At 58.0% G+C, this 26,641-nt stretch overlaps 3 protein-coding genes and 1 non-coding gene across 8 annotated transcripts; 3 read left to right on the top strand and 1 right to left on the bottom strand.

Moving 5' to 3' along the window:
* The first annotated feature begins 5,061 nt into the window (after positions 1-5,061).
* Positions 5,062-11,821, top strand: RAD9A (RAD9 checkpoint clamp component A). 3 transcript variants are annotated; one of them, XM_017537377.2, is made up of 11 exons: positions 5,063-5,742; positions 5,824-5,894; positions 6,314-6,442; positions 7,140-7,254; positions 7,335-7,434; positions 9,119-9,228; positions 9,317-9,426; positions 9,520-9,584; positions 9,674-9,811; positions 10,582-10,789; positions 10,869-11,821. In XM_017537377.2, the coding sequence occupies exons 1-11, from the start codon at positions 5,709-5,711 to the stop codon at positions 10,962-10,964; spliced, it is 1,176 nt and encodes a 391-aa protein (XP_017392866.1). In that variant the 5' UTR covers positions 5,063-5,708; the 3' UTR covers positions 10,965-11,821. The 3 variants fall into 3 exon arrangements, with proteins under 3 accessions (XP_017392865.1, XP_017392866.1, XP_037597479.1); XM_017537376.2 differs by lacking the exon at positions 9,520-9,584 and having other exon boundaries at positions 5,062-5,742; positions 9,585-9,811; XM_037741551.1 differs by lacking the exons at positions 5,063-5,742; positions 5,824-5,894; positions 9,520-9,584 and adding exons at positions 5,925-6,047; positions 6,231-6,237 and having other exon boundaries at positions 9,585-9,811.
* On the bottom strand, positions 11,579-15,039 carry PPP1CA (protein phosphatase 1 catalytic subunit alpha). Its single transcript, XM_017537379.2, has 7 exons — positions 14,842-15,039; positions 14,182-14,313; positions 13,790-14,020; positions 12,975-13,079; positions 12,343-12,566; positions 12,125-12,259; positions 11,579-12,051 (listed from the first exon to the last, which is right to left on the bottom strand). Exons 1-7 carry the CDS (start codon positions 14,894-14,896, stop codon positions 11,941-11,943), a joined length of 993 nt encoding a protein of 330 aa, XP_017392868.1. The 5' UTR covers positions 14,897-15,039; the 3' UTR covers positions 11,579-11,940.
* A 1,667-nt stretch (positions 15,040-16,706) lies between these two features.
* LOC119472506 lies at positions 16,707-16,813 on the top strand. The gene has a single exon (XR_005201655.1). It is a non-coding gene; the product is annotated as a U6 spliceosomal RNA (small nuclear RNA).
* Positions 16,814-17,430: 617 nt separating this feature from the next.
* On the top strand, positions 17,431-23,894 carry TBC1D10C (TBC1 domain family member 10C). Of its 3 annotated transcripts, none has more exons than XM_017537375.2 (10): positions 17,431-17,554; positions 17,804-17,967; positions 18,707-18,806; positions 19,021-19,128; positions 19,216-19,322; positions 19,523-19,637; positions 20,217-20,282; positions 20,415-20,604; positions 22,794-22,948; positions 23,226-23,894. In XM_017537375.2, exons 2-10 carry the CDS (start codon positions 17,816-17,818, stop codon positions 23,571-23,573), a joined length of 1,341 nt encoding a protein of 446 aa, XP_017392864.1. In that variant the 5' UTR covers positions 17,431-17,554; positions 17,804-17,815; the 3' UTR covers positions 23,574-23,894. The 3 variants fall into 3 exon arrangements, with proteins under 3 accessions (XP_017392864.1, XP_017392863.1, XP_037597477.1); XM_017537374.2 differs by having other exon boundaries at positions 17,467-17,571; XM_037741549.1 differs by lacking the exon at positions 17,804-17,967 and having other exon boundaries at positions 17,504-17,571.
* Positions 23,895-26,641: the final 2,747 nt, after the last annotated feature.

Genomic DNA, 26,641 nt, shown 5'->3' with positions numbered 1-26,641 from the left:
AAAAAAAAAAAAAAAAAAAAAAATCCTGAGGGAGCATCTCATTGAATGCTCCTCATTTTATTCAGGAAAAAACTGAGGCACAGACAAGGACCTGATGCCATCTATGAGTAGGGCTGAAGCTGCACCCAGGTCCCCTGACTTTTAGCACAGGATCCTCTTGGGGTTCCTGTACCTGTCTCTAGCCCACACACAGGGTTCCTGGTCACTCCCAGCTCCTTATCCCCCGTGTCCCCCCTTTCTGCATCCAAAGTGGGTTACTGGATATGCCAAATGCACGCCTGGAAGGGCTCCTTGGCCTCAGATTGGAAAGTTACCTTTCAGACCCACAGCCCAGGGGCCAGAGAGAGAGGGAGGCGGGACAGCCAATTACTGTATAGCTTCTCCCCTGAGCTGGGGTGGATGAGGGGCACAGGGGAGCCACGGGGCCCCTTCAGGATCACAGCACGTCAAGGTTGGAAGGAACCTCAGTGAGTAACTTGCTCGCTCTCCAGCCCCTCACCATCACATCATGCAGATGAGGAAGCAGCCAAGACAGCGAGGGGCGGGAACATTCTAGCACGGCTCTGGACTCCAGGCTCTAGGCTTCTTTCTGTTCTAAGCCCTTCAGAAAGTTCCAGTGAGTTCTGACTTTTGGCAAGGGGGTGAGAGGATGACTGAAAAAGGCTCAATAGAGTTGAAAGAGTGTATGTCAGCCGGGGCAGTGGCTTGCACCTGCCCCCAGCTGGTATAAAGGGCAGACACACTAGTGGAGAAGACAGATGTTAAACTGGCAAACACAGGGATGAAAAGAAAGCATATGTCTCCCTTCCCTTCTGCCTAGGGTCCTCAAGGCCATAGGCCCCCATAATCCCATAGGTGTCGGGGCAGAAACAGGACTGTATGAAGACTAACAGCCTCCCCCTTCCTTGCCTTCAGGGAGCTTTGGCATCTGCCCCTGCTCCAGTCAGCTGCTAGAGTACCAGGCAAAGTATGAGGATGAGGCAGGGGAGGGCAGGCCGTGCTGGTTCACGCTGGGTGGGGGAGTGTCCAGAGCGCAGGATGAGGCTTGAGAGAGTGGGGACAATTGTCATGCAGGGAGGGGGGGACTGAGTGGAGGGTTGGAAGTTGGATGTTTCTCTCTGCACTGTGCTGAGTGACTTAGAGACAGCTCAGCTGTTTTGGCTCACGCTGGTTTGTTTATTTTTCTATGCCCTTTGTCAACAGGAATGGTTTACATATTTATTTATTTATTTATTGAGATGGAAGCTCACTCTGTTGCCAGGCTGGAGTGCAGTCGCACGATCTTGGCTCACTGCAACCTCCACCTCCCAGGTTCCAGCTATTCTCCTGCGTCAGCCTCCTGAGTAGCTGGGATTACAGGCACACACCACAATGCCTGGCTAATTTTTGTAATATTAGTAGAGATGGGGTTTCACCATGTTGGTCAGGCTGGTCATGAACTCCTGGTCTCAGGTGATCCATCCACCTCAGCCTTCCAAAGTGCTGGGATTACAGGTGTGAGCCACCACACCTGGCCTATTTTTTAATTAATGAATTAATTAATTATTATATTTTATTTTATTTTTTGAGACGGAGTCTCACTCTGTCGCCCAGGCTGGAGTGCAGCGGCACAATCTTGGCTCACTGCAACCTCCACCTCCTGGGTCCAAGCGATTCTTCTGCTTCAGCCTCCCAAGTAGCTGGGACTACAGGTGTGCACCATCACACCTGGCCAATTTTTGTATTTTTAGTAGAGACGGGGTTTTGCCATATTGGCCAGGCTGTTCTCAAACTCCTGACCTTGTGATCTGCCTGTCTCGGCCTCCTAAAGTGCTGGGATTACAGGTGTGAGCCACCGTGCCCGGCCTATTTTAAATTTTTTTTTTTTATTGAGACGGAGTTTCACTCTTGTTACCCAGGCTGGAGTGCAATGGCGCGATCTCGGCTCACCACAACCTCCGTCTCCTGGGTTCAGGCAATTCTCCTGCCTCAGCCTCCTGAGTAGCTGGGATTACAGGCATGCACCACCATGCCCAGCTAATTTTTTGTATTTTTTTAGTAGAGACGGGGTTTCACCATGTTGACCAGGATGGTCTCGATCTCTTGACCTTGTGATCCACCCGCCTCGGCCTCCCAAAGTGCTGGGATTACAGGCTTGAGCCACCGCGCCCGGCCTTTAAATTTTTTTTTAAGACAGGATCTGGCTCTCTTACCCAGGCTGGAGGGCAGTGGTGCTATATCTCTGCTCACTGCAACCTCCACCTCCTGGGCTCAAGTGATCCACCTGCCTTGGCCTCCCAAAGTGCTGGAGTTATAGGCACAAGCCGCCAGCCCTGGCTGGTTTACACATTTTTAAATATAACACCTAATTATTCATTATTTACTGAGTGCCAGACCCTGTCTGAGGTACATATAGCAACAAACAAAACAGACACGGATGCTGGGCACAGTGGCTCATGCCTGTAATTCCAATACTTTGGGAGGCTAAGGCGGGAGGATCACCTGAGCCCAGGAATTTGAGACCAGCCTGGGTAACAGAGGGAGACCTTGTCTCTACTAAAAATAAATTAGCTGGCCATAATGGCATGCGCCGGTAGCCTCAGCTACTTGGGAGGTTGAGGTGGAAGGATCGCTTGAGCCTGGGAGGTCGAGGCTGCAGTGAGCCATGATCGTGTCACTGTTCTCTAGCCTGGGTGACAAAGCAAGATCCCATCTTAACAAAACAAAACAAAGCCAAGGCCAGGTGCAGTTGCTGACGTCTGTAATTCCAGCACTATGGGAGGCTGGGGCAGACAGATCAGTTGAGGTCAGGCGTTTGAGACCAGCCTGGCCAACACAGTGAACCCCCATTTCTAATAAAAATGCAACCATGGCTGGGCGTGGTGGCTCACACCTGTAATCCTAGCATTTTGGGAGGCTGAGGTGGGCAAATCACCTGAGGTCAATAGTTCAAGACCAGCCTGGCCAACATGGTGAAACCCTGTCTCTACTAAAAATACAAAAATTAGCTGGGTGTGGTGGTGCACGCCTGTAGTCCCAGCTACTCAGGAGGCTGAGGCAGGAGAATTGCTTGAACCCCAGAGGCGGAGGTTGCAGTGAGCTGAGATCGTGCCACTGCACTCCAGCCTGGGCAACAGAACAAGACTCTGTCTTTGGGAAAAAAAAAAAAAAAAAAAAAAAAGGTTCCTGCCCTTGTGAGGCAGACACTGGTGGGGAGGACAGATGTTAAACGGGCAACACACATATGAAATAATGTTGTGATCGGTGCTGTGGCTAGATCAGGGCCTAGCCAGAGGGTACTGGGTGCTGGTGGGGGCAGAGAGAGCCCCACTGAGCCAGGAGGAAAAGAAGTGCTGCCATGTGAGAAGGGGTAAGACCATGCCAAGTGGTGGGAACAGCTAAGGATGCGCTAAGATCCCCAGGTGGAAGAGGAAGTGGCAGGTCCAGGGAACCCACAGGTTGGCATGGCTGTGCAGGTGATCAAGGGGAGGAGACGTGTGGAGAAATGGGTAGGGCTGGCTCCTGCGGGTTCAGGGCAGAGTTTGGATTTTATGACAACCACTGGAGGGTGTAAACACAGGAGAGACAGGACACAATGGACATTTTAGAAAGGTCACTTTGCTGCTGTATGGCAAGTGGCCTGGAGGGGACAGGGTGGAGGCAGGAGACCGCTGAGAGCTGTCACAGTCATCTAGGTGAGAGGATTGGTCTTGGAGATGGAATAGGAGAGCAAAGTTGCCACCTGTTAAATTGCCACCTGTTTGGGAGGCAGAGTGGTCAGGACCTACTGAAAGATTGTGTAGGGGTGAGGGCGAGCATGGGGTCAAGGATGACTCCCAGCATACTGAGCTGGATGCCCAGGGACAGGGGGCACAATTTCCATGGATTCCCCAGGAAGGAGAAGGGAAGAGTAGCCTCCTCCCCCAGAGCTCCGCAGAAGGGGCAGGGGCTGGTGAGCAGGGGAGCAGAGCAGGAGGAGAGGGAGAAACAAAGTGTATGCATGTATCAAAATGTCACTTGTACTCTATGTACAATTATTATGTAGCAATTCTTTTGAAAGTGGGGCTGGAGAGCAAGCAGGGACAGATACATCTGCACTACCGCAGGACCTGAGCAAGTGGGACCTACAGGAACACAGGGATGCCCTGGGCCTTCAAAGAACCACCAGAGCCTTGGTACTCTGAGGAGGATAGGTGTCAGTGAGTTTCTCCAGGACTCCCTTACATTTTACACACGTGGACCCAGAGGCCCAGGAGAAGGGGAAGACCTTCCAGCTGATGCATCTGCACTTGGCACACAGTCTAAAGTCTTTTGAAATTACAAGCGGGGGGCCAGGCATGGTGGCTCACGCTGTAATCCCAGCACTTCCGGAGGCCAAAGCGGGCAGATCACTTGAGGTCAGGAGTTTGAGACCAGTCTCTCCAACATGGTGAACCCCATGTCTACTAAAAATATAAAAATTAGCCAGGCGTTGTGGCAGGCGCCTGTAATCACAGCTACTTGGGAGGCTGAGGCAGGAGAATCGCTTGAACCTGGGAGGCGTGATCTCGTGCCACTGCACTCCAGCCTGGGTGTCAGAGCAAGACTGTCTCAAAAACAAAACAAAAGACAAAAACCATGCCGGGTACAGTGGCTCACGCCACTTTAAGAGGCCAAGGTGGAAAAATAGCTCAAACTCCAGAGTTGAGACCAGCCTGGGCAACATGGCAAGACACTGTCTCTACGGAAAAAAAAAAAAAAAAAAAGCCGGGTGTGCTGGTGTGCCAGTGGTCCCAGCTACTCAGGAGGCTGAGGTGGGAGGATCCGTTGAGCTTAGTAGTTCCAGGCTGCAATGAGCCGTGTTCGCGCCACTGTACTCCAGCCTGGGTGACAGAGCAAGATTCCGTCTCAAAAAAGAAAAAAGCACTTAACGACATCTAGCCACGAGCACATCTACCCTCGTAAAACGTTTTCAGCACCTCCCAGCGGTGCCCCTCATCATCTGGCGGCCCCTACGCCTCTCTGAAGCTCACAGACCTACTCCCTTCTCCAGGGGGAGGAGCCCGCACCGCTGAGCCTTTACTCTTGTTCTTCCCTCTGCCAGGGGCACCGTTCTATCCCTTTCTGCCTGGAGAAGCTGCTATTCTACCTCCAAGGATCCTTGAAGGCAGAAGGAGCAGCCACCTCTCACTCGTGGCTGCTGCAAGCAAGCTGCTTTGACCTCTTTCTAGAGCTGGGCTTGGTGCTGGAGTCCGTCTCCGGCCCAGGGTGGGTCCGATGGTCTTGCTTGCACCCTGTATCCCCCGACAGACTCTGCCTGTGAAGGTTACTAAGTGGGTGACCCCAGAGAGCTCGCCCCACACTCCGACTCCGAGTCCAACGCTCGGTCCACTGCACAGGGACATCGCGCCCCGGAGCTGCGTCCTCTCTGCCCTTCGCGTTCCAGTGCCCCGCCCAAGGAACGCCCCGATCTCCAGGGGCGCGGAAGGCCGGGGCGAGACTGGAGAGCCAGAAGCAGCTGGCTGGCGGGCGCCGCGGGCCTCCCTGGTCACGTGACACCCCGGGCAACGTGCGCCGTCATGTGACGGCGGAGCCTGCGAACGTTTTTCTCACGTGACGGAGGTGCCTGCACGTGGACCAATGGGGAGGTGGGGGCGGAGCCGGCAGGGTCTGTACGCGGGAAGGGACCCCGGGCTCTGCGGCCGCGGAGAGCCGGGCAGTGCTGGCCCTGGGTTGGGCGCCGGGGCAGCATGAAGTGTCTGGTCACCGGCGGCAACGTGAAGGGTGAGTGCGGGTCGGCCTGGCGGCGGCGGTGCAGCACCCGCGGAACCGCCAGCCTAACCCCTTCCGCTCTCCTCTCCGCAGTGCTCGGCAAGGCCGTCCACTCCCTGTCCCGCATCGGGGACGAGCTCTACCTGGATCCCTTGGAGGACGGGGTGAGGGGCTGGGGCATGGGGGGCGGGTGGGACTCCAGCCGGGAGCGGGTAACCCGGACTCGAGTCTCGCCTCCACCAGGCGGTGTGACCGCGGGCAGATTTGCCGGAGGAGTTTCAGTTTCTTAGCCTGGCGCCTGTCACCTTCCCAGGCCGGTGTGTGAATGGAGGGAAGCTGGCCTCCTGCGAGCGCCTGGGGGGTGACGTGCACTTAGAGGAACTCGGGGGAAGGCCCGGGTGTGCGACCCCTCCACTGCGACAGCAGCGCCGAGGCCGACTCTGAAGGCTTCATGGGGAAGGAGGGTTTCAACAGGTGGTGGCGGAGCTGGAGGACGACAGGGCAAGTGTGGGCAGAAGCAGCCGGAGGTCTGGGTCAGTGGCTGCCCCCTGACCACGTCCCTCTCCTGCTGTTCGTGGCGCAGCTCTCCCTCCGGACGGTGAACTCCTCCCGCTCTGCCTATGCCTGCTTCCTCTTTGCCCCGCTCTTCTTCCAGCACTACCAGGCCGCCACCCCCGGTCAGGACCTGCTGCGCTGTAAGATCCTGATGAAGGTGAGGCCCTTCCCTCAGCAGTGACACTGCCCCACCGCGGGAATCTCCACCAGCTGTGCCTCTGTTCTGGGGTACTCAGTAGATGCTAAGTTGGGGGAGGGAGACACGTGCCAGTCCAATCCATGCAAATCAGAGGGAGAGGCATGGCAAAAGCATCACAGTGGGGACCTGAGAGGGTGGTGAGGCTCAAGTTCGTTGAGAAAGGTAAGCAGGTCGGCCTGACGCAGTGGGTCATGCCTATAATCTCAGCACTTTGGGAGGCCGAGGCAGGTGGTTCAGGAGATGGAGACCATCCTGGCCAACATGGTGAAACCCTGTCTCTACAAAAATACAAAAATTTAGCTGGGCATGGCAGTGCGCACCGGTAGTCTGAACTTCTCGGGAGGGTGAGGCAGGAGAATTGCTTGAACCTGGGAGATGGAGGTTGCAGTGAGCCGAGATCACGCCATTGCATTCTAGCCTAGCAACAGCGGGAGACTCCGTCTCAAAAAAAGAAAAAAAGGCAAACAGGTCTTTCAAGGCATTCCAGGCATAGGGAAAAGCATGAATGAGGCCCAGAAGGGTGCCAGTGTCTCACATGGTGTGGGAGCCCTTTTCCCAGTTTCATGCTGGGCCCATGATGGGCAAGGCCCTGCGTGGGACAGGAAAGCTGGTCGCAGAGACCCGGTGCCAGGCTGAGGTGTCTTACCCTATGCAGTCCTTCCTGTCTGTCTTCCGCTCACTGGCGATGCTGGAGAAGACAGTGGAAAAATGCTGCATTTCCCTGAATGGCCAGAGCAGCCGCCTGGTGGTCCAGCTGCACTGCAAGTTCGGTGAGTGGGCAGCCGGCTGGCCAAGGGGTGCCTCAGCCAGGAGGTTGGCGAGGCCCACTGAGACCCTGTCGCCCATCTAGGGGTGCGGAAGACTCACAACCTGTCCTTCCAGGATTGCGAGTCCCTGCAGGCCATCTTCGACCCAGCCTCGTGCCCCCACATGCTCCGCGCCCCAGCACGGTGAGCACAGCCTGCCCACCTGCCCTCAACTCCGCCCCAGGTCTGTCTCTTCCTTCTTTGGGGCCCCAAAGGTTGATTTCAGAAGGTGCCTCTTTCATCTTCCCTACAGAATTTCTGTGAACCTCAAAGACATCCCACGGCCCTCTATGCTCAGGTCCTTACCTGGCTCCTTAAAGGCTGAGGGCAATGTGGAGGAGGGGCAGGCACCTCCTTGCTCCATTCTCCTCACTGTTAGGAGCCTGCATTCCCCATCCCAAAGGTCTGACTTGACTTTCTGGGTACTCAGACCCATTCCAATTCCTCTTCTAGGGGGCGCATTTCTGGCCTGCCACCACCTCTCATCCGGTTTGAGTAACCTTGAAGGTCTGCCCCTGACCCGTGGCTCAGAGGTTCAGACCCCTTCTCTGGCCTGGGCATCCCTCCAGAGATGTTCCCCATTCAAGGGCAGCCTCTCTCCCTGACTGCGTAGGATCTAACTTTGAGGAGTCCTCAAGGTCAGGGCAGGAGGCTGGAGAGGAGGTTGTGGTTCAGGAGGCCGCCTGAACAGTCAGCTGTGATCGAGCGGTTCTGGGCAGTCTGAGCACTGGGGACTCTCGGGGGCCAGGGAAACAGGAACTCAAGTGGAAGCAAAGGTCCCTGGAAAGGACCAGTCGGACAGGAGTGGGCTCTCCCCCTTCCCCACGCTGGACACTGCTTACATTCAAGTGGCCCAAGGTCCTGTTCATTTTTCAGGGTGACTGACGGTCCCTTTGGGTCCTGACATCTGTTTCCCCAGGTTCTCTTGAACCAGTACTGCTCAGAGCTCTTTTGGGTAGTGAGAGAGGGATTTTTTTTTTTTTTTAATGAACAGTTGTTTTTCTTGTTTTGAGATGGAGTCTTGCTCTGTCACCTGGGCTAGAGTACAGTGGCACAATCTTGGCTCACTGCAACCTCCGCCTGCCAGATTCAAGTGATTCTACTGTCTCAGCCTCCTGAGTAGCTGGGATTACAGGTGCCTGCCACCACACCTGGCTAATTTTTCTATTTTTAGTAGAAATAGGGTTTCACCATGTTGGCCATGCTGGTCTTGAATTCCTGACCTCAGGTGATCCGCCTGCCTCGGCCTCCCAAAGTGCTGGGATTACAGGCATGAGCCACCATGACCAGCCCAGTTTTTGTATTTTTAGTAGAGAAGTTTTACCACGTTGGCCAAGCTGGTCTCGAACTCCCGACCTCAAGTGATCTACTGTTGGGGTCTCCCCAAATGCTGGGATTACAGGTGTGAGCCACCAAGCCTGGCCACTCTTTTTTTTTTCAATCTTCGTGAAGGGGCCTTGGGAATCTCTGCATCCTTCCAGTTTCAGAGTATGTGCTGTGGAAGTGAGTACTCTGTCTCATGAATAATGTCAAATGTATGTAAAAGCAGAGCAGCTCCTGTCCCCACTTGACTTGAAGCAGATTCCAGATGTGATCTCATCTGTAGAGCAGTGGGCATCCTTAGAGGATAAGCATTTCAGGCCTCTTTCTGAAGGCCAGCTTGGTAGGGCAGTGTGAGTGCCGAGTCCTGCCTCTGGGCCCTCTCCCTGCCGCCTTCTCTGGGCCTCATCCATGTACTAGGCCTGTGACCATCCATGTGGGTGCCTGTGTCACCCCGCCTGAGGTGACAGGGCCGAGCATTTAGGGCAATGCTCCGCCCTGTTCACAGGGTCCTGGGGGAGGCTGTCCTGCCCTTCCCTCCCGCGCTGGCTGAAGTGACGCTGGGCGTTGGCCGTGGCCACAGGGTCATCCTGCGCAGCTATCACGAGGAGGAGGCAGGTGAGGGAGCTGGACGTCGCGTGGGACAGAGCAGAGCTGCAGGTGGGAGAGAGGCAGGGCCCAGGTTCCTCCTATTCTTCCCCAACAGATAGCACTGTCAAAGCCATGGTGACTGAGGTGTGCCTTGGGGAGGAGGACTTCCAGCAGCTGCAGGCCCAGGAGGGGGTGGCCATCACCTTCTGCCTCAAGGAATTCCGGGTGAGGTTCCTCCCCCCCATTCGCCTTGGGTCCTCCCTGCCTAGCCCAGCCCAGCCCAGCCCAGGGCCTCACCTGCTACCTCTTCCCTCCCAGGGGCTCCTGAGCTTTGCAGAGTCGGCAAACTTGAATCTTAGCATTCACTTTGATGCTCCGGGCAGGTAATTTCCAGCTTCAGGACAGGGAAGGGCTCTGGGATGCCAGGAGCTGAATGGGATGACCTAGCTTGGGGCTCCCGTCCCCTGCCCAGGCCTGCCATCTTCACCATCAAGGACTCTTTGCTGGACGGCCACTTTGTTTTGGCCACTCTCTCAGAGACAGACTCGTACTCCCAGGACCTGGGCTCCCTGGAGCGCCACCGGCCAGTGCCTCAGCTCCAGGCTCACAGGTAAGGGTGCCTCCCCAACCTCATCCTCTCCCGCTGTGGGTGCAACTTCCAGCTTCTGCCCCTCCCCCCATGTTTTTCAATCTCCCCTCCCCCTCCGGCTCCTCCCATCTCTCAGGTCCCAGCCTCTGCCCCTACAGTGCTCACAGCTGCCAGCCCTGCAGACTCAGCCGTCTGGGTCAGCTGTACTCCCACCCTAGGAAGCAGCCCTAAGGACCTGCCGGCTTCCTTCTCTGGCTGAGGCTTCCCCTCTGAGCCTCCTCCCAGGCCAAGGAGGGAAAGGGCTGCTGGGAGGCAGGGAGCTGCCTGGGCCGGGGGAAGCAGGTGGCTGGAAGGGCAGGTGGGCTGGGGAGGATGGGCCCAGCGCAGTTTCAGCAGCGGAAGTTGGGGCTGGCCCCCAGCCCAGCATGTCCCTGGGCTCCTGTGCTCTCCAGCTCCTGTCCCCTGGGAAGGTGGGGGCTTGGGCCCCATGTAGCGAATTTCACAGGACTTGCTGCTCCCCTCCCCCAGCTGAGCTAAAGTAGCCTGGGGATGCCTCCCTCAGGCCCCTACCTAAACTCTGATCAAAGAGATTCCTGGCCCACCCCCTCCAGGAAGCCCCCACTTACCCCTGCATTCTCTCCTCTCCAGCCAAACCAGGAAGCCGTAAAACCAAGAGATCTCCACTGGTCAGGGGGCCCCCAAGCTGGCTTGGAGCCCTCCAAGGTGGGGCCCTACCTCTGCACCCCCTCTCCCCTCCCTGTTCCTCCCTGATACTCCGATTCTGCCTACAGCACACCCCACCCAGATGACTTCGCCAGCGACGACATCGACTCTTACATGATTGCCATGGAAACCACTATAGGCAATGAGGGCTCAAGAGTACTGCCCTCCATTTCCCTATCACCTGGTCCCCAGCCCCCCCAGAGCCCCGGCCCCCACTCTGAGGAGGAAGATGAGGCTGAGCCCAGTACAGTGCCTGGGACTCCCCCACCCAAGAAGGTAGGGGCTGAAGGCGAAGGCGGGACTGGGGGCGGGGTGGGGAAGGGAGCAGCCTCCAGAACTCACTTGTTCTTTCCAGTTCCGCTCGCTGTTCTTCGGCTCCATCCTGGCCCCTGTAGGCTCCCCGCAGGGCCCCAGCCCTGTGCTGGCTGAAGACAGTGAGGGCGAAGGCTGAACTGAGAACCTGAAGCCTGTACCAGGAGGCCTTGGACCAGATGAAGCCCCAGCCAGTGGCAGAGCTGGGTCTCAGCCCTGGGGGTCAGGAAGGTGGGCCTGCTGGAGCTGAGCTGTTCCACTGCCTCTCACAGGCCCCAGCTGGCTGCCACTGTGAAGCTGTCCTGCAGTGCTTGGGCCTGGGTCCTGTCATCTCCCTACAACCCCCAGCCAGTCATGACTCTCCAGACCTGGTCCTGAACTACTGATGTTCCTTCTTGTTTCCCATTGAGCATCAGGCCATACTCCAGCTGGCCAAGGCTGGAAACCTGTCTCCCTCGCTCACTTTTCTAAGGAAAGTGTCAACAGCAGGTGCTGCTGGCCCCTGCTGACCCAGCTTCTCTGCAGTCATGACCTGTTCCTTCCTGAAGTCCTGGGTGTGCATCTGGGACCCCCTGGAGCTGACAGTTTTTCTTGCTTTCCTGATACTCTGGTGCTGTCTTGGAATTCTAAGAGCCTTGGACCTGAATGTGTGGCTGGGGCTGCCCTGGCTAGGGCCTGGTGCCCAGCCTCCCAAGTGGCTCTGGGCAGAAGGGCTGCCAGGCAGTGTCTTAGACGTGAGACGGAGACCATGGCGAGAATCCAGCTTTGACCTTTATTCAAGAGACCAGATGGGGTTGCCCCAGGATCCGGCTGCCAGCCCTGAGGCCAAGCATGGCTGGAGCCCCACGACCTGGCCTGCCGTTGCCCTGAGCTGCAGCCTCAGCCCCAGGATCCTGCTCACAGCCCCAGCAGGTGCAGGCAGGAAGAAGCCCTGGGGGATTAGACGCTGCTATTAATTCATTAAAAAAAAAAAAAAAAATACACCAAGGCTCCATGTTCCCCGTGACAGGTGGGCCTGAGGGGCTGGTGTGACACCTGCCCCCCCCCCCCCACCATGGCAGCATGATTTCTGTACAATCAATCCATCATCTGGGGCACGGGGCGGTGTGCGGGGGCTATTTCTTGGCTTTGGCGGAATTGCGGGGCGGGGTGATGGGTCGGCCTCCAGGGTTCAGGCCACTGAACTGCCCGTACTTCCCCTTGTTCTTGTCGGCGGGCTTGAGGATCTAAAAGAGACAGGGTTGGTCAGGCGCGTGGGGCTGAGCCACAGGGCCTCGAAGCTCCCTTCCCCACACTTACCTGGAAGGAGCACATGAGGGTCTCGTCCACGCTCATCATGGCACCAGCATTGTCAAACTCGCCACAGTAGTTGGGAGCTGAGAAAAGTGTCACCAGCTGCCGCTTGGCAAAGAACTCATAGCCATCTTCTACCACCTGGGTGCAGACCAGAGCAGTCAGTTCCACGTGTTGGCACTGCCCTTCCCTTCCCCCAACCCAGGCCAGAGCCGCCAGCCCACCTGGTGCGCCCGGCAGATGAGGTCCAAGTCGTGCTTGTGCAGAAACTTGGCCACCACCTCAGCTCCAAAGGTGAAAGAGACACCACGGTCGTTCTCGCCCCAGCCCTGCACGTCCTTGTCAGGGTCAGACCACAACAGGTCACACAGCAGGCCCTGGTCAGGCACATCTGTGGGCCGCATGATACGCCGGATCTGCTCCATGGATTGCAGGTCTGGGGACAAGCCTGGGGGACCGGGGGAAGTCCATATCCTCAAACAAGGACATCCTCACTCCAGAAAGCCGTGGCCAATCAGCCTCACCTTTCCCACCACCCCCTTGGTCCCTCCACAGGTCTGGGCACCCAGGCAGGCAGAAGTCATCCCCTTCCCCTCAGCTTTTGCAGGCTCCCAAAGAGGCACAAAGACGTCCCCACCCTCAGGAGCGCAGAGCTCAATGTAGAGCTCCCGGGAGATAGACAAGCCAAGCCCATTCCATGTAGGACGCACAAGGGAGTGAGCACAGCCCAGCACAGGGGTATGGGAGACACTTCCCAGAAGGAGTGACTTCCCAAATGAGACAGACCAAAGGAGAGCTGGCCCGACAATGGGGGATGCGGCCAGGTCTCCTCGTCCCCAACCGTCCCCTCCCTCACCTCCGTGGCAGCAGAAGATCTTTTCATCCACGATGGCTGCGATGGGCAGGCAGTTAAAGCAGTCGGTGAAAGTTTTCCACAGTTTGATGTTGTAGCGTCTCTTGCCTGCCCAGGAGATGGCTGTGAGGGGCCTGCCTACCCCACCCTCAACCTGGGTCCCTGGGCTATTCAGACGCAGATGGGAGGAGAGAGGCACCAGGCAAACCACCCCTGCCCCTGCAGCCTATCAGCCTTCCAGGAACAATTCTCTTTATTTTAATTTTTAATTAAAATAAACAGGGTCTTGCTCTGTCACCCAGGGTCAGCTGGAGTGCAGTGGCGAGATCATAGCTCACTGTAACTTGGAGCTCCTGGGTCCAAGTGATCTTCCCGCCTCGGCCTACTGCCAGACTTAATTCTAAAACACCCAAGTCCACTGGAAACTGAATTCCAATCTGGACCAGCCTCAGGGCTGGCACTCCCCGCACACCCCCACCCATGAGCTGGGCCAAGTACAGGTCTGGTTTATCTCAGCTTCTGGACAGCAGAGCCCATCTGCAAACACATCCTAAGTGCTTAGTAACAAATGTAAGGGGAGCCTCACCAGGCAGGGACCCTGGGAGCAAGCACCAGAATACCAGCAGCCTTCCAGTCGGCAACCATGGCCCCAGACCCCGTGCCAGGAGGGGCAGGGCAGTGAGAATGGACCGGACCCTGCCTTCGAGGAGCGCACAGTCTAGCAAGTGTCTGTCAGATATGAGGCCAATGTGAGGGTCCCACTGAATAGCAAGGAGTGTTTCAGGACCCGGGCAACCCTGGATGCTCAGACCACTCACACTCATCATAGAAACCATAGATGCGGTTGATGCTGGCACACTCGTGGTTTCCACGGAGCAGGAAGAAGTTCTCAGGGTACTTGATCTTGTAGGCCAGCAGCAGGCAGATGGTCTCCAAGGACTGCTTGCCCCTGTCCACATAGTCCCCCAGAAAGAGGTAGTTGCTCTCCGGAGGGAAGCCCCCATACTCAAATAGTCGCAGAAGGTCGTAGTACTGGCCGTGGATGTCACCTGTGACCCAGGGAACCAAGTAAGCTAGATGCTGGGTCTAGACTTGAACCCAGGGCCAGGACTAGGCTCAAGGGAGGAGGGCACCAGGAACTTTGTGGGGTCCAGTGCCACTTTTAGGAAGCCAAAGAGGCCTGGACAGGGGGTGGTGGGGGGGTGCTCACCGCAGATCTTGAGGGGTGCCTCCAGCTCCAGAAGAATGGGCTGGCTCAGGAAAATCTCCCGGGATTTCAGGCACAGACCGCGGATCTCGTTCTCTGTCAGCTGTACATTCTTGCCAGGCCGCGAGCCCTGCACTGGGGGCGCAATGCGGAGTCAGGACCCTGGCCCCTCAGACAGGAGGAGGGTGGGCGACATGGTGGCCCCATGGATACCTCCGGGGGCTCCTAGGCCTCCTCGGCCCCTCCTTGCCCAGAGGCAGCTGTTGCTGCTGAGCCTCCTGGGACGTCGGCCTCAAGCCTCCCAAGGGAAGCCCCCTTAGCTATCCTCAGAGCCTCGGGAGGCGACTGTCGTGCGCAGGGGGCTGCCGCCCAAAACCTCATAGCGCAGGACACCTTGCTGGACCGGGCTTCCCGGGTTTCTCCCTCGCCCCAAGAGCCCAGGCAACCCGTGAGCCCCCGGCAGGGGAGAGGGGGCTGCTCCGCGCCTCGGAGCTGGCCCCGGACCTCTCAGGCGCGTCCGCGGGGGGGCGGCTGCGGCCACGGAACCTCGCGGTGCGTCCCCGCCCAGTCTAAGGTGGCCCCGGGAGCCCGCCCGCGCGCCACTTCCGGGCCAGGCAGGGGTCCAGGGCGCGGCGGACGCGGACCTTCCCCACCCCGGCCAACCTTCCAGCAGGCGCCCGATGATAGAGTCCAGGTTGAGCTTCTCGCTGTCGGACATGGCGGCGCCGCCGCTCCAGCCCAGCAGCTCCGGGCCCGCTCCCGTCTCCCGCCCTCCGGCAGCCTCCTTCCGGCCTGGCTCTCCTTCCGCCCGCCCCAGTCCGCCCCCGGCCCGCCGCTCCGCCTCCGGGCCTCCCGGGCCCGCCCCGCCCGGCCCCCCGCGCTCTAGCGCCCCCGCTGGACGTGAGGCGCGGAGGCCCAGGGGGCGGGGGGGCGGTGCTAGAGGAGGCTCAGGGGGCGGGGCCTCGGCGGCAGGCTGGGGGCGGGGTCTGTCGGGGGCGGGGCCGAGGCTGATTACACCCGAGAGGAGGCGCCCAGCTCCGTTCTGAGGATGTGGGGCCGGAAGAACCGTGGAAGTTGTTTTTCTCTTTCAAAAGCTGAACAGCCGTTCCCACCCCTGCCCTGGGTGGAGGGTGTCGTGAACACGTTAATAACCGGCTGCCCCGCACTGAGGGTTAACTTCTCCAAATGCAGAAAGGGAAACTGAGGCTTAAGAGATAGCAACAGGCTGGTTCAAGACCTGGACCTCACTTTCACGGACGACCCCCTTCCTCGTGGGTCTCTGTGGCCCCCAGGCGGCTGACCACACTCAAAGACAGCTAGAATTCCCAGCGCACTTTGGTCCTTGGGGCATGCTAAATTAATATTTTCTTACAAGTCCCATAATTAGCTTTTTTTTTTGAGGCATTTTTGCTCTGTCCCACAGGCTGGAAGGCAGTGGCGCGACCTTGGCTTACTGCAACCTTCCCCTCCTGGGTTCAAGATTGTCATGCCTCAGCTTCCAGAGTAACAGGGACTACAGGCGGAGGTCACCGTGCCCGCTAATTTTTGTATTTTTGTGTTTTTTTTTTTTTTTTTTGAGACGGAGTTTCACTCTTGTTACCCAGGCTGGAGTGCAATGGCGCGATCTCGGCTCACCGCAACCTCCGCCTCCTGGGTTCAGGCAATTCTCCTGCCTCAGCCTCCTGAGTAGCTGGGATTACAGGCACGCACCACCATGCCCAGCTAATTTTTTGTATTTTTAGTAGAGACGGGGTTTCACCATGTTGACCAGGATGGTCTTGATCTCTTGACCTCGTGATCCACCCACCTCGGCCTCCCAAAGTGCTGGGATTACAGGCGTGAGCCACCGCGCCCGGCCCAATTTTTGTATTTTTATTAGAGGGGGGGTTTCCATGTTAGCCAGGCTGGGATTACAGGCGTGAGCCACCACACCTGGCCCCATAATAAGCTTCGAGTAGCACACTAATATTGCAGGGTGTGCACGTAAAAAGAATTATTTTATAAAGAGTAGACATTAAATGAACCGTAATTATTGTTGGAACCCTGAGTTGGGTGCTTTACACACCAGTAACCTCAAAACTGGAGGTGGGCTGGCCATCGTGGCTCAGGCCTATAATTCCAGCATTTTGGGAGGCTGAGGCAGGATGATCTCTTGCGCCCAGCCTGGGCAACATGGCGAAACCTCATCTCAACAAAAAACACAAAAATTGGCCAGGCACCGTGACTCACACCTGTAATCCCAGCACTTTGGGAGGTTAAGGCAGGCAGATCATGAGGTCAGGAGATCGAGACCATCCTGGCTAACACAGTGAAACCCTGTCTCTACTAAAAATACAAAAACTTAGCTGGGCATGGCGGTACATGCCTGTGGTTCCAGCTACTCCAGGAGGCTGAGGCAGGAGAATCACTTGAACCAGGAGGCAGAGGTTGCAGTGAGCTGAGATGGCGCCACTGCACTCCAGCCTGGGTGACAGAGAGAGACAACATATAAAAATAAAAAAAAAAAAAAAAAAAAAAAAAAAAAAATTATGCTCACTTCGGCAGCACATATACTAAAATTGGAACGATACAGAGAAGATTAGCATGGCCCCTGCACAAGGATGACACGCAAATTCGTGAAGCGTTCCATATTTATTTTACAAAAAAATTAGCTGGGCATGGTGGTGCATGCCTGCAGTCCCAGCTACCAGGGAGGCTGAGGCAGGAGGATCTCTTGAGACCAGAAGGTGGAGGTTGCAGTGAGCCCAGATCATGCCATTACACTCCAGCCGGGGTAACAGTGAGACCCTCTCTCAAAAAAAGAAACATAAAGGCCAGGCGTGGTGGCTCATGCCTGTAATCCCAGCACTTTGGGAGGCTGAAGCAGACAGATTATTTGAGGTCAGGATTTTGAGACTAGCCTGGCCAACATGGCAAAACCCCATCTCTACTAAAAATACAAAAATTAGCCAGGCATGGTGGCATGCCTGTAATTCCAGCTACTTGGGAGGCTGAGGTAGGAGAATCACTTGAACCAGGAGGCGGAGGTTGCAGTGAGCTGAGATCGCGCCATTGCGCTCCAGCCTGGACAATAGAGCAAGACTTTGCCTCAAAACAAACAAACAAACGAACTGGAGGTGGCATGGCCTCCTCATCTAGCAGGCCTGGGTTCTACACACCCGGCGTAGCATGGCCTCCTCATCTAGCAGGCCTGGGTTCTACACACCCGGCGTAGGAACTCAAGCCTGTAGATTGGGGAGGGTGGGAGGAGCCCACAGCTCAGGGGCACTGGGGCAGGCAGGAAGAGTCACAGAGAGGAAGGGGTGACACCTCCCCACACTTGGGAGGGGCCCCCAGCGGTTACCAAAGCTATGTGAGGAGGAGGAAGTGAGAAGAGGTGAGGTGCTGCCGGAGGTGAGCTGGGCTGGCGGGGACAGGGGCTGGGCCTGGGGATGGGTCTCCAGACAGAGGCCTGGCTTTTCTGTCAGTGTGGGGCCTAGCCCCCGCCCCCATAAAAGAGGAGACATGGGGGGCTTGGTGAGATACCCTGAAACCTCTCAGCTCTGACCCCGCAGCCAGGCCCCAGGCTGGCCAGAGTGGTCCCTCACACTGGTTCTCCCCACATTCTCTGCCTGTGGCATTGAAGGCTCAGGGCACCATGGCCCAGGCCCTGGGGGAGGATCTGGTGCAGTCGCCCGAGCTGCAGGATGACTCCAGCTCTTTGGGGTCGGACTCAGAACTCAGCGGGCCTGGCCCATATCGCCAGGCCGACCGCTATGGATTCATTGGGGGCAGTTCGGCAGAGCGAGGGTAAGGGGGCAGGGGGAGGGATGGTGGGATACTGGGACAGAGGATGCCGGGGGAGGGCTGAATTCTGGAGTGAAGCCTGACTCAGGGAGGTTGGGAGGGTCTGGTGGGAGGGACTGGGAGGGGACTCAGCCAGTATCACCCCTCTGCAGGCTCCAGGTGGAACCTAAGGTGGGAAGGGTGGGGGGAGGCCTCTGTGTATCTCTTACCCCCAACCTCTGAGGGTTTCACTCACCGCTGGGGCAGAACATCCTTCCTCTTTGAACCTCTGGCCCAGGAATCCCAGATCCAAATCCCAGAACCCACACCTCCTTCTGCCTTTCCCCAAGCTGCAGACAGAAACACAAGTTCAGATTTATACAGAAACTTGTCCCAGATCACACAGGGGATCAGAGACAGACCCAGACAAACTCAGGACTGCGGGCTTCCAGTCCAGGGCTCTCTGCAGCCAGCTTCCCCTATGAATTGTCTGTGTCCCTGTCCTGGGTGACAGTCAGCCTGCCCCTCCCCCAACACACACCCACTCACCTCTTCAGTCTCCTGCTTCTGCCCACATCGGATCCACATCCTTTTCTGTCCCCGTGACAAGCATTAGCAGCTCCCGGGTCACAGGTCATCCCACAGGGCTCCCAGAGATCCCTGGGGCCAGGAGCTGGGCTCACCTGGGTAGCCTGAAGGGTGGCAGCATGGGCCCTGGGTAACAGCTGCCGAGCTCCTGGATACCTGTGCCACGCACCCCCAGGCCAGGCCACCCCCCTGCAGACCTCATCCGCCAACGGGAGATGAAGTGGGTGGAGATGACCTCTCACTGGGAGAAAACCATGTCCCGGAGGTACAAGAAGGTGAGAGGGCAGGGGCCCCACCCTGGCCTCAATGGCTCATTCCTCTCCACCTGGGCCCACATCTTGGCAAAATGTACCCACCCCGGGTCCCAGCACCTCCTGCCTTTGCTCCCTGCCACCCAAAGTGGGCCCCTGCCTGCTGATGAGCTGTGCCTGGGGCCTGCCAGCGGGAGCTAGGGAGGTTGCCCAGCGAAGCCCTCGGCCTCGCCCACAGGTGAAGATGCAGTGCCGGAAAGGTATCCCATCTGCCCTGCGTGCCCGGTGCTGGCCCCTGTTGTGCGGGGCCCACGTATGCCAAAAGAACAACCCTGGCACCTATCAGGTGAGGGAGTGGGCAGGGGCCCCAGCTCCCTTACCCAGAGCACGCACCACACCGAACCCTCGCACCCACCTTCCCGGCTACCCACAGGAGCTGGCAGAGGCCCCTGGAGACCCACAGTGGATGGAGACCATTGGCAGGGACCTGCACCGCCAGTTCCCCCTGCATGAGATGTTTGTGTCACCCCAGGGCCACGGGTACGAGGCTGGTGATGCCCGGGGACCCCCAGCCCCATGAGCCCCAAGTGCTCTGGCCCACTTTCCCCAGCCCAGCTCTACAGTTTTGCATCTCAGGGGACCCAGCAAGGCCCAGGGAGGCTGAGGCCTGGGCAGAGGCCACCAGAGGGCGGAGAAGGGGTGCCTGCAGGACTGGCCCCTTATGGAGTCTTCTGGCACAGGCAGCAGGGGCTCCTGCAGGTGCTCAAGGCCTATACCCTGTATCGACCGGAGCAGGGCTACTGCCAGGCCCAGGGGCCCGTGGCTGCTGTGCTGCTCATGCATCTGCCCCCGGAGGTGAGTGACCTTGACCTTGCTCTGGGAACCCTAGTGACCTAGGCCTAGGGAACCCCAACCCCAGGAACTGTGGCCTCAGAAAGCTGGGATCCTTGATCCCTAGACCCTGTCCTAGTGACCAGGGCCTCATGACTGCCAACCTCAGTGACCTTCAAGCCTAATGACCTTGACTCCAGGAACCTTGACCTCAGCCTTGACCCTAGTCATCTAGGAGTCTGGATGTCATCACCTTGACCCCACGACTCCTGATTCTCAACTTAGGGAGTGTGACCCCAACCCCAATGACCCCAGAAACCCGCGACTTGAACTTTGGGATACTCCCAAACCTTGGCCAGTGAACCCCAACTCTCATCCTCAAATCTGTGACTTCCAACACCCTAAACCCATCGTCAGGCCCTGTCCTGGGCAGAGGAGGGGGCTTTTGGCAAGGGCTCCCCCGGAGCTGAGCAGGTTAGGAGTGGCCCTGAGCCCACTGTGGTGCCCAGGCCCTCCCCTTCAGTCTTTCCCCCATCCTGCCTTCCTCTCTGAGGTGCCTTCCTTGGTAGGCACTTATAGGCCTGTGCCCTGCCCCTTCCCCAGGAGGCCTTCTGGTGCCTGGTGCAAATCTGTGAGGTCTACCTCCCTGGCTACTATGGGCCCCACATGGTGAGAGGCTGGCATGGGGGCTGGAGGAAGGAGGGGCAGGGGCCTGGTGAGTGGGTGGGGTTGGGGGACTGAGGGAGGCAGAGCCTGGGCTCTGGGAGTGGCAGTGCTGGCCAGCTGATGGACATGCCACAGGAGGCTGTGCGGCTGGACGCCGAGGTGTTCATGGCTCTGCTGCGGCGGCTGCTCCCGCACGTGCACAAACACCTGCAGCAGGTGGGCGTCGGGCCCCTGCTCTACCTGCCAGAGTGGTTCCTGTGCCTCTTTGCCCGCTCCCTGCCCTTCCCCACAGTGCTGCGTGTCTGGGATGCCTTCCTCAGTGAAGGTGAGTGGGGCAGCAAGGGGCTGGGGCAGGAGCCTTGGGGTGTGGGTGGGGAGGTAGCTCACCAGCCCCAGGGTTCCCTTCTGGGGACTTGAATCATGGGATTGGGTGTACCGAAGGTGATGACCTGGTGCCTGGAGATACATCACCCATCACCCATCACCCAGGCACCGCCTGGTGCTGAGCTGGGCTAGGGAGGCTTCCAGGGAGGCAGATGAAGCAGGAAGTGGGCGATCACAGCCCGTGGAGGCCTCAGCGGCTCAGGGACAGGCACCTCCTGGGCGCTTACTGGCTCCAGACGTGGATCTGCAGCTGGGAATCAAGTGATCGAGACCTTCATTCTGGCGGGGGTGGGGGTGGGTGGCGACAGTAACCAAATTCACAAGATATTTATAGATCGTCAGAAGTGCCATGAATAAAATAAAATCAGGGATATGACAGGGAGTGTCAGGGGAGTGCAGGGGTGACGGTTGCATTTCAGCTGCTTCTGGCTGCTCTGTGCAGAGGGAGGACGCACAGGGGTCTCTGTGGAGGCCTGGGGCCAGGAAAGCCACTGTCCCCAGGGACCAGGCTACAGTCAACGAAGGAGAGAGGGCTTGAAGCTGTGAAGCCAGAGAGGGGGATGCTGGGGGCCAGGCCAAGAGCGGGAAGGGAGTCAGGGCAGAGCCAAGCTGGACTATCTGTGTCTTTCGGACTCCGCCTTAATACCGCCATCAGTAACCCACCTGCATTCTGTTCTTTTTTTTTGTTTTGAGATGGAGTCTCGCTCTGTCACCATGCTGGAGTGCAGTGGTGTGATCTCAGTTCACTACATCCTCTGCCTCCCGGGTTTGAGATTCTCCTGCCTCAGTCTCCCGAGTAGCTGGGACTACAAGTGCATGCCACCACGCCCAGCTAATTTTTGCATTTTTAGTAGAGATGGGATTTCACCATGTTGGCCAGGATGGTCTTGATCTCTTGGCTTCATGAACTGCCTGCCTCAGTCTCCCAAAGTGCTGGGATTACAGGCCTAAGTCACCGTGCCTGGCCCCTGCATTCTGTTCTATATGTGAGGCCTGGAGGTTGCACCTTAAAAAAACGTGGTAGAAATCAGTCAGCATGCATATTAAGTGTCTGTCGTGTGCTCAGCTGGCTTCCTGCCCTCCACCCAGTGGGAGGACCATTGGCTGGCTTAGAGTTCTGGCAACAGACGTCCAAGTCGCTATCTTTGTGGTCACTCCCCGAACAGGGCTAGGCAGAGCTGGGCAGAGCATGACCTGTCCACCTACAGGCAAACACTGCACAGACTCCCTTATCAGAAGGACGATGGCATGTGATTGTTCCTCGGCAGTCACTGTCCTCACTCAGCCTGGCTGGCGCCCTGGTAGCTCTTCTCAGATCAGAGGCTGCCAGTAAGGGATTTTGAGGCTTCAGGACCAGCCCAAGGTCACATGTGTGGGGAGTGCTATGCTCCTGGCTTAGGGGAAAGCAGTTCTGCCTAGGTCCTTCTAGAATCAGAGGGTCGCAGATCCAAGCTGGAAAGGTCTTAAAGGGCACCACCTCACCTTTCCTTGTTCCTTGTGGAGATGAGCAAGCTGGGGCCCAGGGAGGGCTTGGCGTGAACTTACCAGGAGCCCCTGGCTCCTGGCATGAAGCTGGTGGCTTGGTGGGGGCGGGAGCATTGAGGTGTGGGTGGGGAACTAGCTCACCAGCTCTGGGGTTCCCTTTTGGAGCCTCAAGTCATGGGCCCAGGTGTGCTGAAGGTGATGGCCCTGTGCCTGGTGGCACATCACCTGTCACCCAGATGCCGCCTGGGGCAGAAGCTGGGTGATCACAGCACGTGGCAGCCCTACCGGCTTAGGGAGGGGAGGAGGCGCTTCTCCCCGGAGCTCACAGGCACCTACCAGGCGCTCACTGGCTCCAGATGTGGATCTGGCATCTGATAATCAAGTGATGGAGACCTTCATTCTGGTGGTGGCGGGGATGGGAGGTGCCAGTAACCAAGTTCGAAAGATATTAACTCTGCCCCAAAACATCAGTAGCTCTTGAGGCTAACTTGGCCAGTGCTGCGGCCTGTGTCACCTGAAATGTAACCCTACCTTCTGTTATTGCTCCTGAACTGGGGAGGGCAGAGTTGCAGGGGAGTGGCAGATGTATGGCTGAGAGCAGGTTTGGGTGCAGAACTGTGGAGTGAGCCAGTCCCTGGCCCGCAGGTGCCAAAGTGCTGTTCCGTGTGGGGCTGACGCTGGTGCGCCTGGCGCTGGGCACTGCAGAGCAGCGCAGGGCCTGCCCTGGCCTCCTGGAGACACTGGGAGCCCTTCGAGCCATCTCCCCCACACAGCTGCAGGAGGAGGTCTTCATGTCTCAGGTGGGTGCCTCCGCCTCTCCGAGAACTGGCCCAGCCCCTGCTGCACAGGGGAAACTGAGTCCCAGGGCAGGAAGCCAAAGTGAGAATGGGGGCTTAGTTCCTGTCCCCTGAGCGGCCGAGAACATGAAAACCCCAGGCCTCCAGTGGCTTTCTATGGCCCCCCGGCGAGGCTGCCTGTCAGCCCCTCAGCCCTCAGCCACTTCCGGGGCTGGGAACCTCACAGTTTCCTGTTTCTGCCCTGAGGCCGGCCAAACTCAGCACCAATAGTTCCCCACAGGTGCACTGCGTGGTGCTGTCGGAGCGGGACCTGCAGCGAGAAATCAAGGCCCAGCTGGCCCAGCTGCCCAATTCTGCACCGGGGCCCCCGCCCCGGCCACAGGCCCGCCTCGCCGGGGCCCAAGCCATCTTCGAGGCCCAGCAGCTGGCAGGGGTGCAACGAGGTGCCAAGCCTGAGGTGCCTCGGATTGTAGTGCAGCCCCCGGAGGAGCCCAGACCACCACGGCGGAAACCCCAGACCCGAGGCAAGACTTTCCATGGGCTCCTGACCCGGGCCCGGGGCCCCCCCCTCGAAGGACCCCCCAGACCCCAACGAAGCTCCACCTCCTTCCTGGACACCCGCTTCTGAGAGGACGATGGACTCAGTGTCCCCCAGGCTCGATCACCTGGTGGCTGATACCCAGCCCTGCACTTTACTCTTGGGACCTGGGGACTCAGCTTCCTTCCTGGCAAGGACTAGGCGGAGGAGGAGGAGGAGGTCCTCTGTGGTACATACTGGGTGAGGCACTAGCATGGAAGGGGGTCCCAGAGTGGGGCACGTGAGGACCGATGGAGCTATCCTGGTGCCCAGGCCCTCACAAGTACCAAAGCCAGCACTGAACAAGTCAGGGAAGGGGTTGGCTGGGCCAAGGGACCCCAGAGAGCTCCAGGAATAAAATCTTGAACAGATGCCTCAGATGGTGCTGGATAAAATGCCCTCCTCCAGACTCCAACAGGCAGCCCCTTCCCCTCCTCCCTCACATGCCCCCTCCCAGCTTCGCCCTCTCCTGGTCCCACCCTGGGGACATACCGAGGCTGCCCACTGGCTGCTGGGGAAGGTGTTTACAGTAGTAAGAGCCAATTGAAAGTCACCCTCCCCCAGCCTCTGGGGACAGGAATGGCTTTTGCACCTGTAGAAGGAGGGCGCCCCATGGATGGTGAGCCCAGGGGCTCTACCCCCTCTTTTGCCCTCCATTCCCTCCCTCCAGGGTGGTTCAGGACTCTCTGGGATGGGGGACTCTAACCCAAGTCCTCCCCGCACCCGTGGTCCTGGTCACATCTGTCAAAGGGACCCAGGCAGAACAAAGGCCCAGTGTGCCTCGGACAAAGGAGAAAGGTCCCGCCGGCCCTCACCCCTCCCAGAGCCCTGTGTCTGCCCCCTCGGGACCGCCACCATGGAAACCCCCTCCTACACTCACTAATTGCCCCCGTGGGTGCCCAGGACCTGAGCCATCGCCAGGGCAACGGGGCTGGTTCCCAAGTGCCCTCCCCTCTGTGGGGAACACAGCAGGACTCCATATGGACAGGAGGCATCTGCCGGCCCAGGCTCCAGGGCTGGCCATCGGATGGGGTGTCAGTGGAGTCACCTGTCAGACTCTGGGTTTGCAATGTTCTTGCAACAGGGCCACAGGCTCTGTCTGTGTGGCAAGTGCCAGGCCCTGGGTCCCTGGAAGAGGGAATCATGGTGGCCTAGACCCTTATCTGTCATATCTCTGGGGGAAACTGAGGTTCAGGGGGAGCAGGAACTTGCAGATAGCCTTACTGTCCATGGCAGTCCCAAGGTTTATCCCTGCCCCGACCACTGGCAGCTCCCCACTGGGCAGCCCCCTGGGGAGGGGTGCTTTCTCCTGCTCCTTCCCCCCACCCCCAATGCTGTACCAGCCTTCCAGTGTGTAGACAAGGCAGCAGCAGGACTCCTGCGAGTTAGCGCTCCAGAGCCTTCCTCCGCCCACTCCTCATCCCATCCTTTTTTTTTTTCAGTTAAACTCGTCCGATATTTATTGAATTGTGAACAGCTGCAAACTTTGCCACAATCAGACACTCACCATTGGGGTGCCTGCAACTTATTAATAACCCCCTTACCTATAATTTACAAAACCCTTTCCCAGAACCCCCTCCAACCAGGCCCTCTCTCTGCACGTAGCCCCTGATATCCCTGTTAGAGACACACAGGATCAGTGAGGCCAGGGACCTCACCCAGCCCCACAGTGAAAGGCAGAGCTGGCTGGAGTGCAGAGGTAAGGCTTTGTGCTTTGTAGACTATGCCTTAGTCTTAGACAGGGAGTCTCTTAGTGGAATCTCGGGCACTATAGCAGGCAGGGTGGCGGGGTTTGGGAGCACTTGTCCCTGAAGTCCACTTGGGATCTCCCCACCCTCCACAGGTTCAGTTCGTCTCCTGGGAGAATAGGAGAGCAAGGTGCAGCAGCCTCAGCCCTGGGTCAAGGGTCTGTCATGAACCTGCAGGGGCACGGTGGCAGTGGCTCACTCTGGACACTGACCCTAGGAGCAGGTGTTCTCCAGCAGGGTCCCTCTAGCTGGGGCTCAGTCACTGCCTTTCCTACTCAGGAGACTGTTTTCTGGACAGCCCAGCTGTAGGTTTCCTTATCAGTCCTCTGCACAAGAGCCCTGACTCACGGGTCAGACAGAAGAGAACCGGTGCTCTCCTGGTGTGAACCCTCGAAAGAATGCATTCCCACAGGCCCTCCTCGGCAGGGCTGCACCGGCCCCCACAGCACCTTTTTGCTAGCTGGGGAAATATGTCTCTCCTCCAGGCAACATGCAGCCTCATCACAGTGCACGGTGTAGCAGAGTGGGGAGGGATCTCTCACCCAGGTGCCTTTGTGCAGTGAGCAACCTACACAACCATACTCAGGGAACCTAGAAACGCCCTAAAGGCCTGCCTGGAAAGGGGCTCAGAGAAGGGAAGTGATGCATCTGAGAGCACTCACCATGTGGGGACTGGTGCTGGGAGGGCCCTTGGGATGTCTGTCAGCCTCAGAGTGGGGCATGCAGCGTGGACATGAGTGGGGGCATGCAAAGGAGTGAGGGGGCAAATGGGTGCCTGCCATGGATGGGGAGGACCCATGGTCTCCATCTTGCTCTGCCACCCACTCGAGGTTCCCTGAATTCCCACAGCGTTCCAGGCTCCCAGAGGGATCAGACTTGGACTCCCCTGCTTGGGAAAGGCCCTTTCTCCTTCTCTGAGCCTCAGTTTCTCCTGTGGATAACGGGATAATAACAGCCCCCACCCCAGCCTCAAGACCACTCTACCTGCGCATGATGATGATGATGATGGTGATGACCGTTAGTCCAGGTGGGCAGCAGCCGCAGCACTGCCTCTCCTCACCCCACCCCTAGCTGGCTCAGCTCTGCCTCGGGTGATGTCCAGGCTTTCCTGGCAAGGGTAGAGCCAAACCAGCCTGCCCACTTGCCTGCCCCAAGTCCCGGGGTCCTGAGCTGGGGCTGCAGCTGCCCAACTCTGATTTTCCTCCCTGTATCCTCCCTGTATCCAGTGCAGTGGGGACCAGCCAGGGTGGCCTGAAAGTGGGCACAGAACCACACAGCTCTCTGTGCATGCATGCACGCATTCTGGCAGAAGATCCCAGCTCTGCCAATCACTAGCTGTGTGACCTTGGGCAAGTCACACCACCTCTCTGA

This window comes from Cebus imitator, unplaced genomic scaffold (assembly GCF_001604975.1).
Source record: "Cebus imitator isolate Cc_AM_T3 unplaced genomic scaffold, Cebus_imitator-1.0 Scaffold102, whole genome shotgun sequence".
NCBI lineage: Eukaryota > Metazoa > Chordata > Mammalia > Primates > Cebidae > Cebus > Cebus imitator.
The sequence above is the reverse complement of the archived record's forward strand: the minus strand, read 5'-3'. Positions and strand labels throughout refer to the sequence as shown.

Excerpts from the sequence above, each read along its gene's own strand:
- RAD9A (XM_017537376.2), top strand. The coding sequence starts at position 5,709 with ATGAAGTGTCTGGTCACCGGCGGCAACGTGAAGG. Across the intron at positions 7,435-9,118 it reads ATGCTCCGCGCCCCAGCACG|GGTCCTGGGGGAGGCTGTCC; the intron begins GTGAGCACAGCC and ends CCCTGTTCACAG. Across the intron at positions 9,229-9,316 it reads CTATCACGAGGAGGAGGCAG|ATAGCACTGTCAAAGCCATG; the intron begins GTGAGGGAGCTG and ends CTTCCCCAACAG.
- PPP1CA (XM_017537379.2), bottom strand. The coding sequence starts at position 14,896 with ATGTCCGACAGCGAGAAGCTCAACCTGGACTCTATCATCGGGCGCCTG. Across the intron at positions 13,080-13,789 it reads CTATGGTTTCTATGATGAGT|GCAAGAGACGCTACAACATC; the intron begins GTGAGTGGTCTG and ends TCTCCTGGGCAG. Across the intron at positions 12,052-12,124 it reads CCCTCATGTGCTCCTTCCAG|ATCCTCAAGCCCGCCGACAA; the intron begins GTAAGTGTGGGG and ends TGTCTCTTTTAG.
- TBC1D10C (XM_017537375.2), top strand. The coding sequence starts at position 17,816 with ATGGCCCAGGCCCTGGGGGAGGATCTGGTGCAGTCGCCCGAGCTGCAG. Across the intron at positions 17,968-18,706 it reads GGCAGTTCGGCAGAGCGAGG|GCCAGGCCACCCCCCTGCAG; the intron begins GTAAGGGGGCAG and ends ACGCACCCCCAG. Across the intron at positions 19,638-20,216 it reads TCATGCATCTGCCCCCGGAG|GAGGCCTTCTGGTGCCTGGT; the intron begins GTGAGTGACCTT and ends CCCCTTCCCCAG.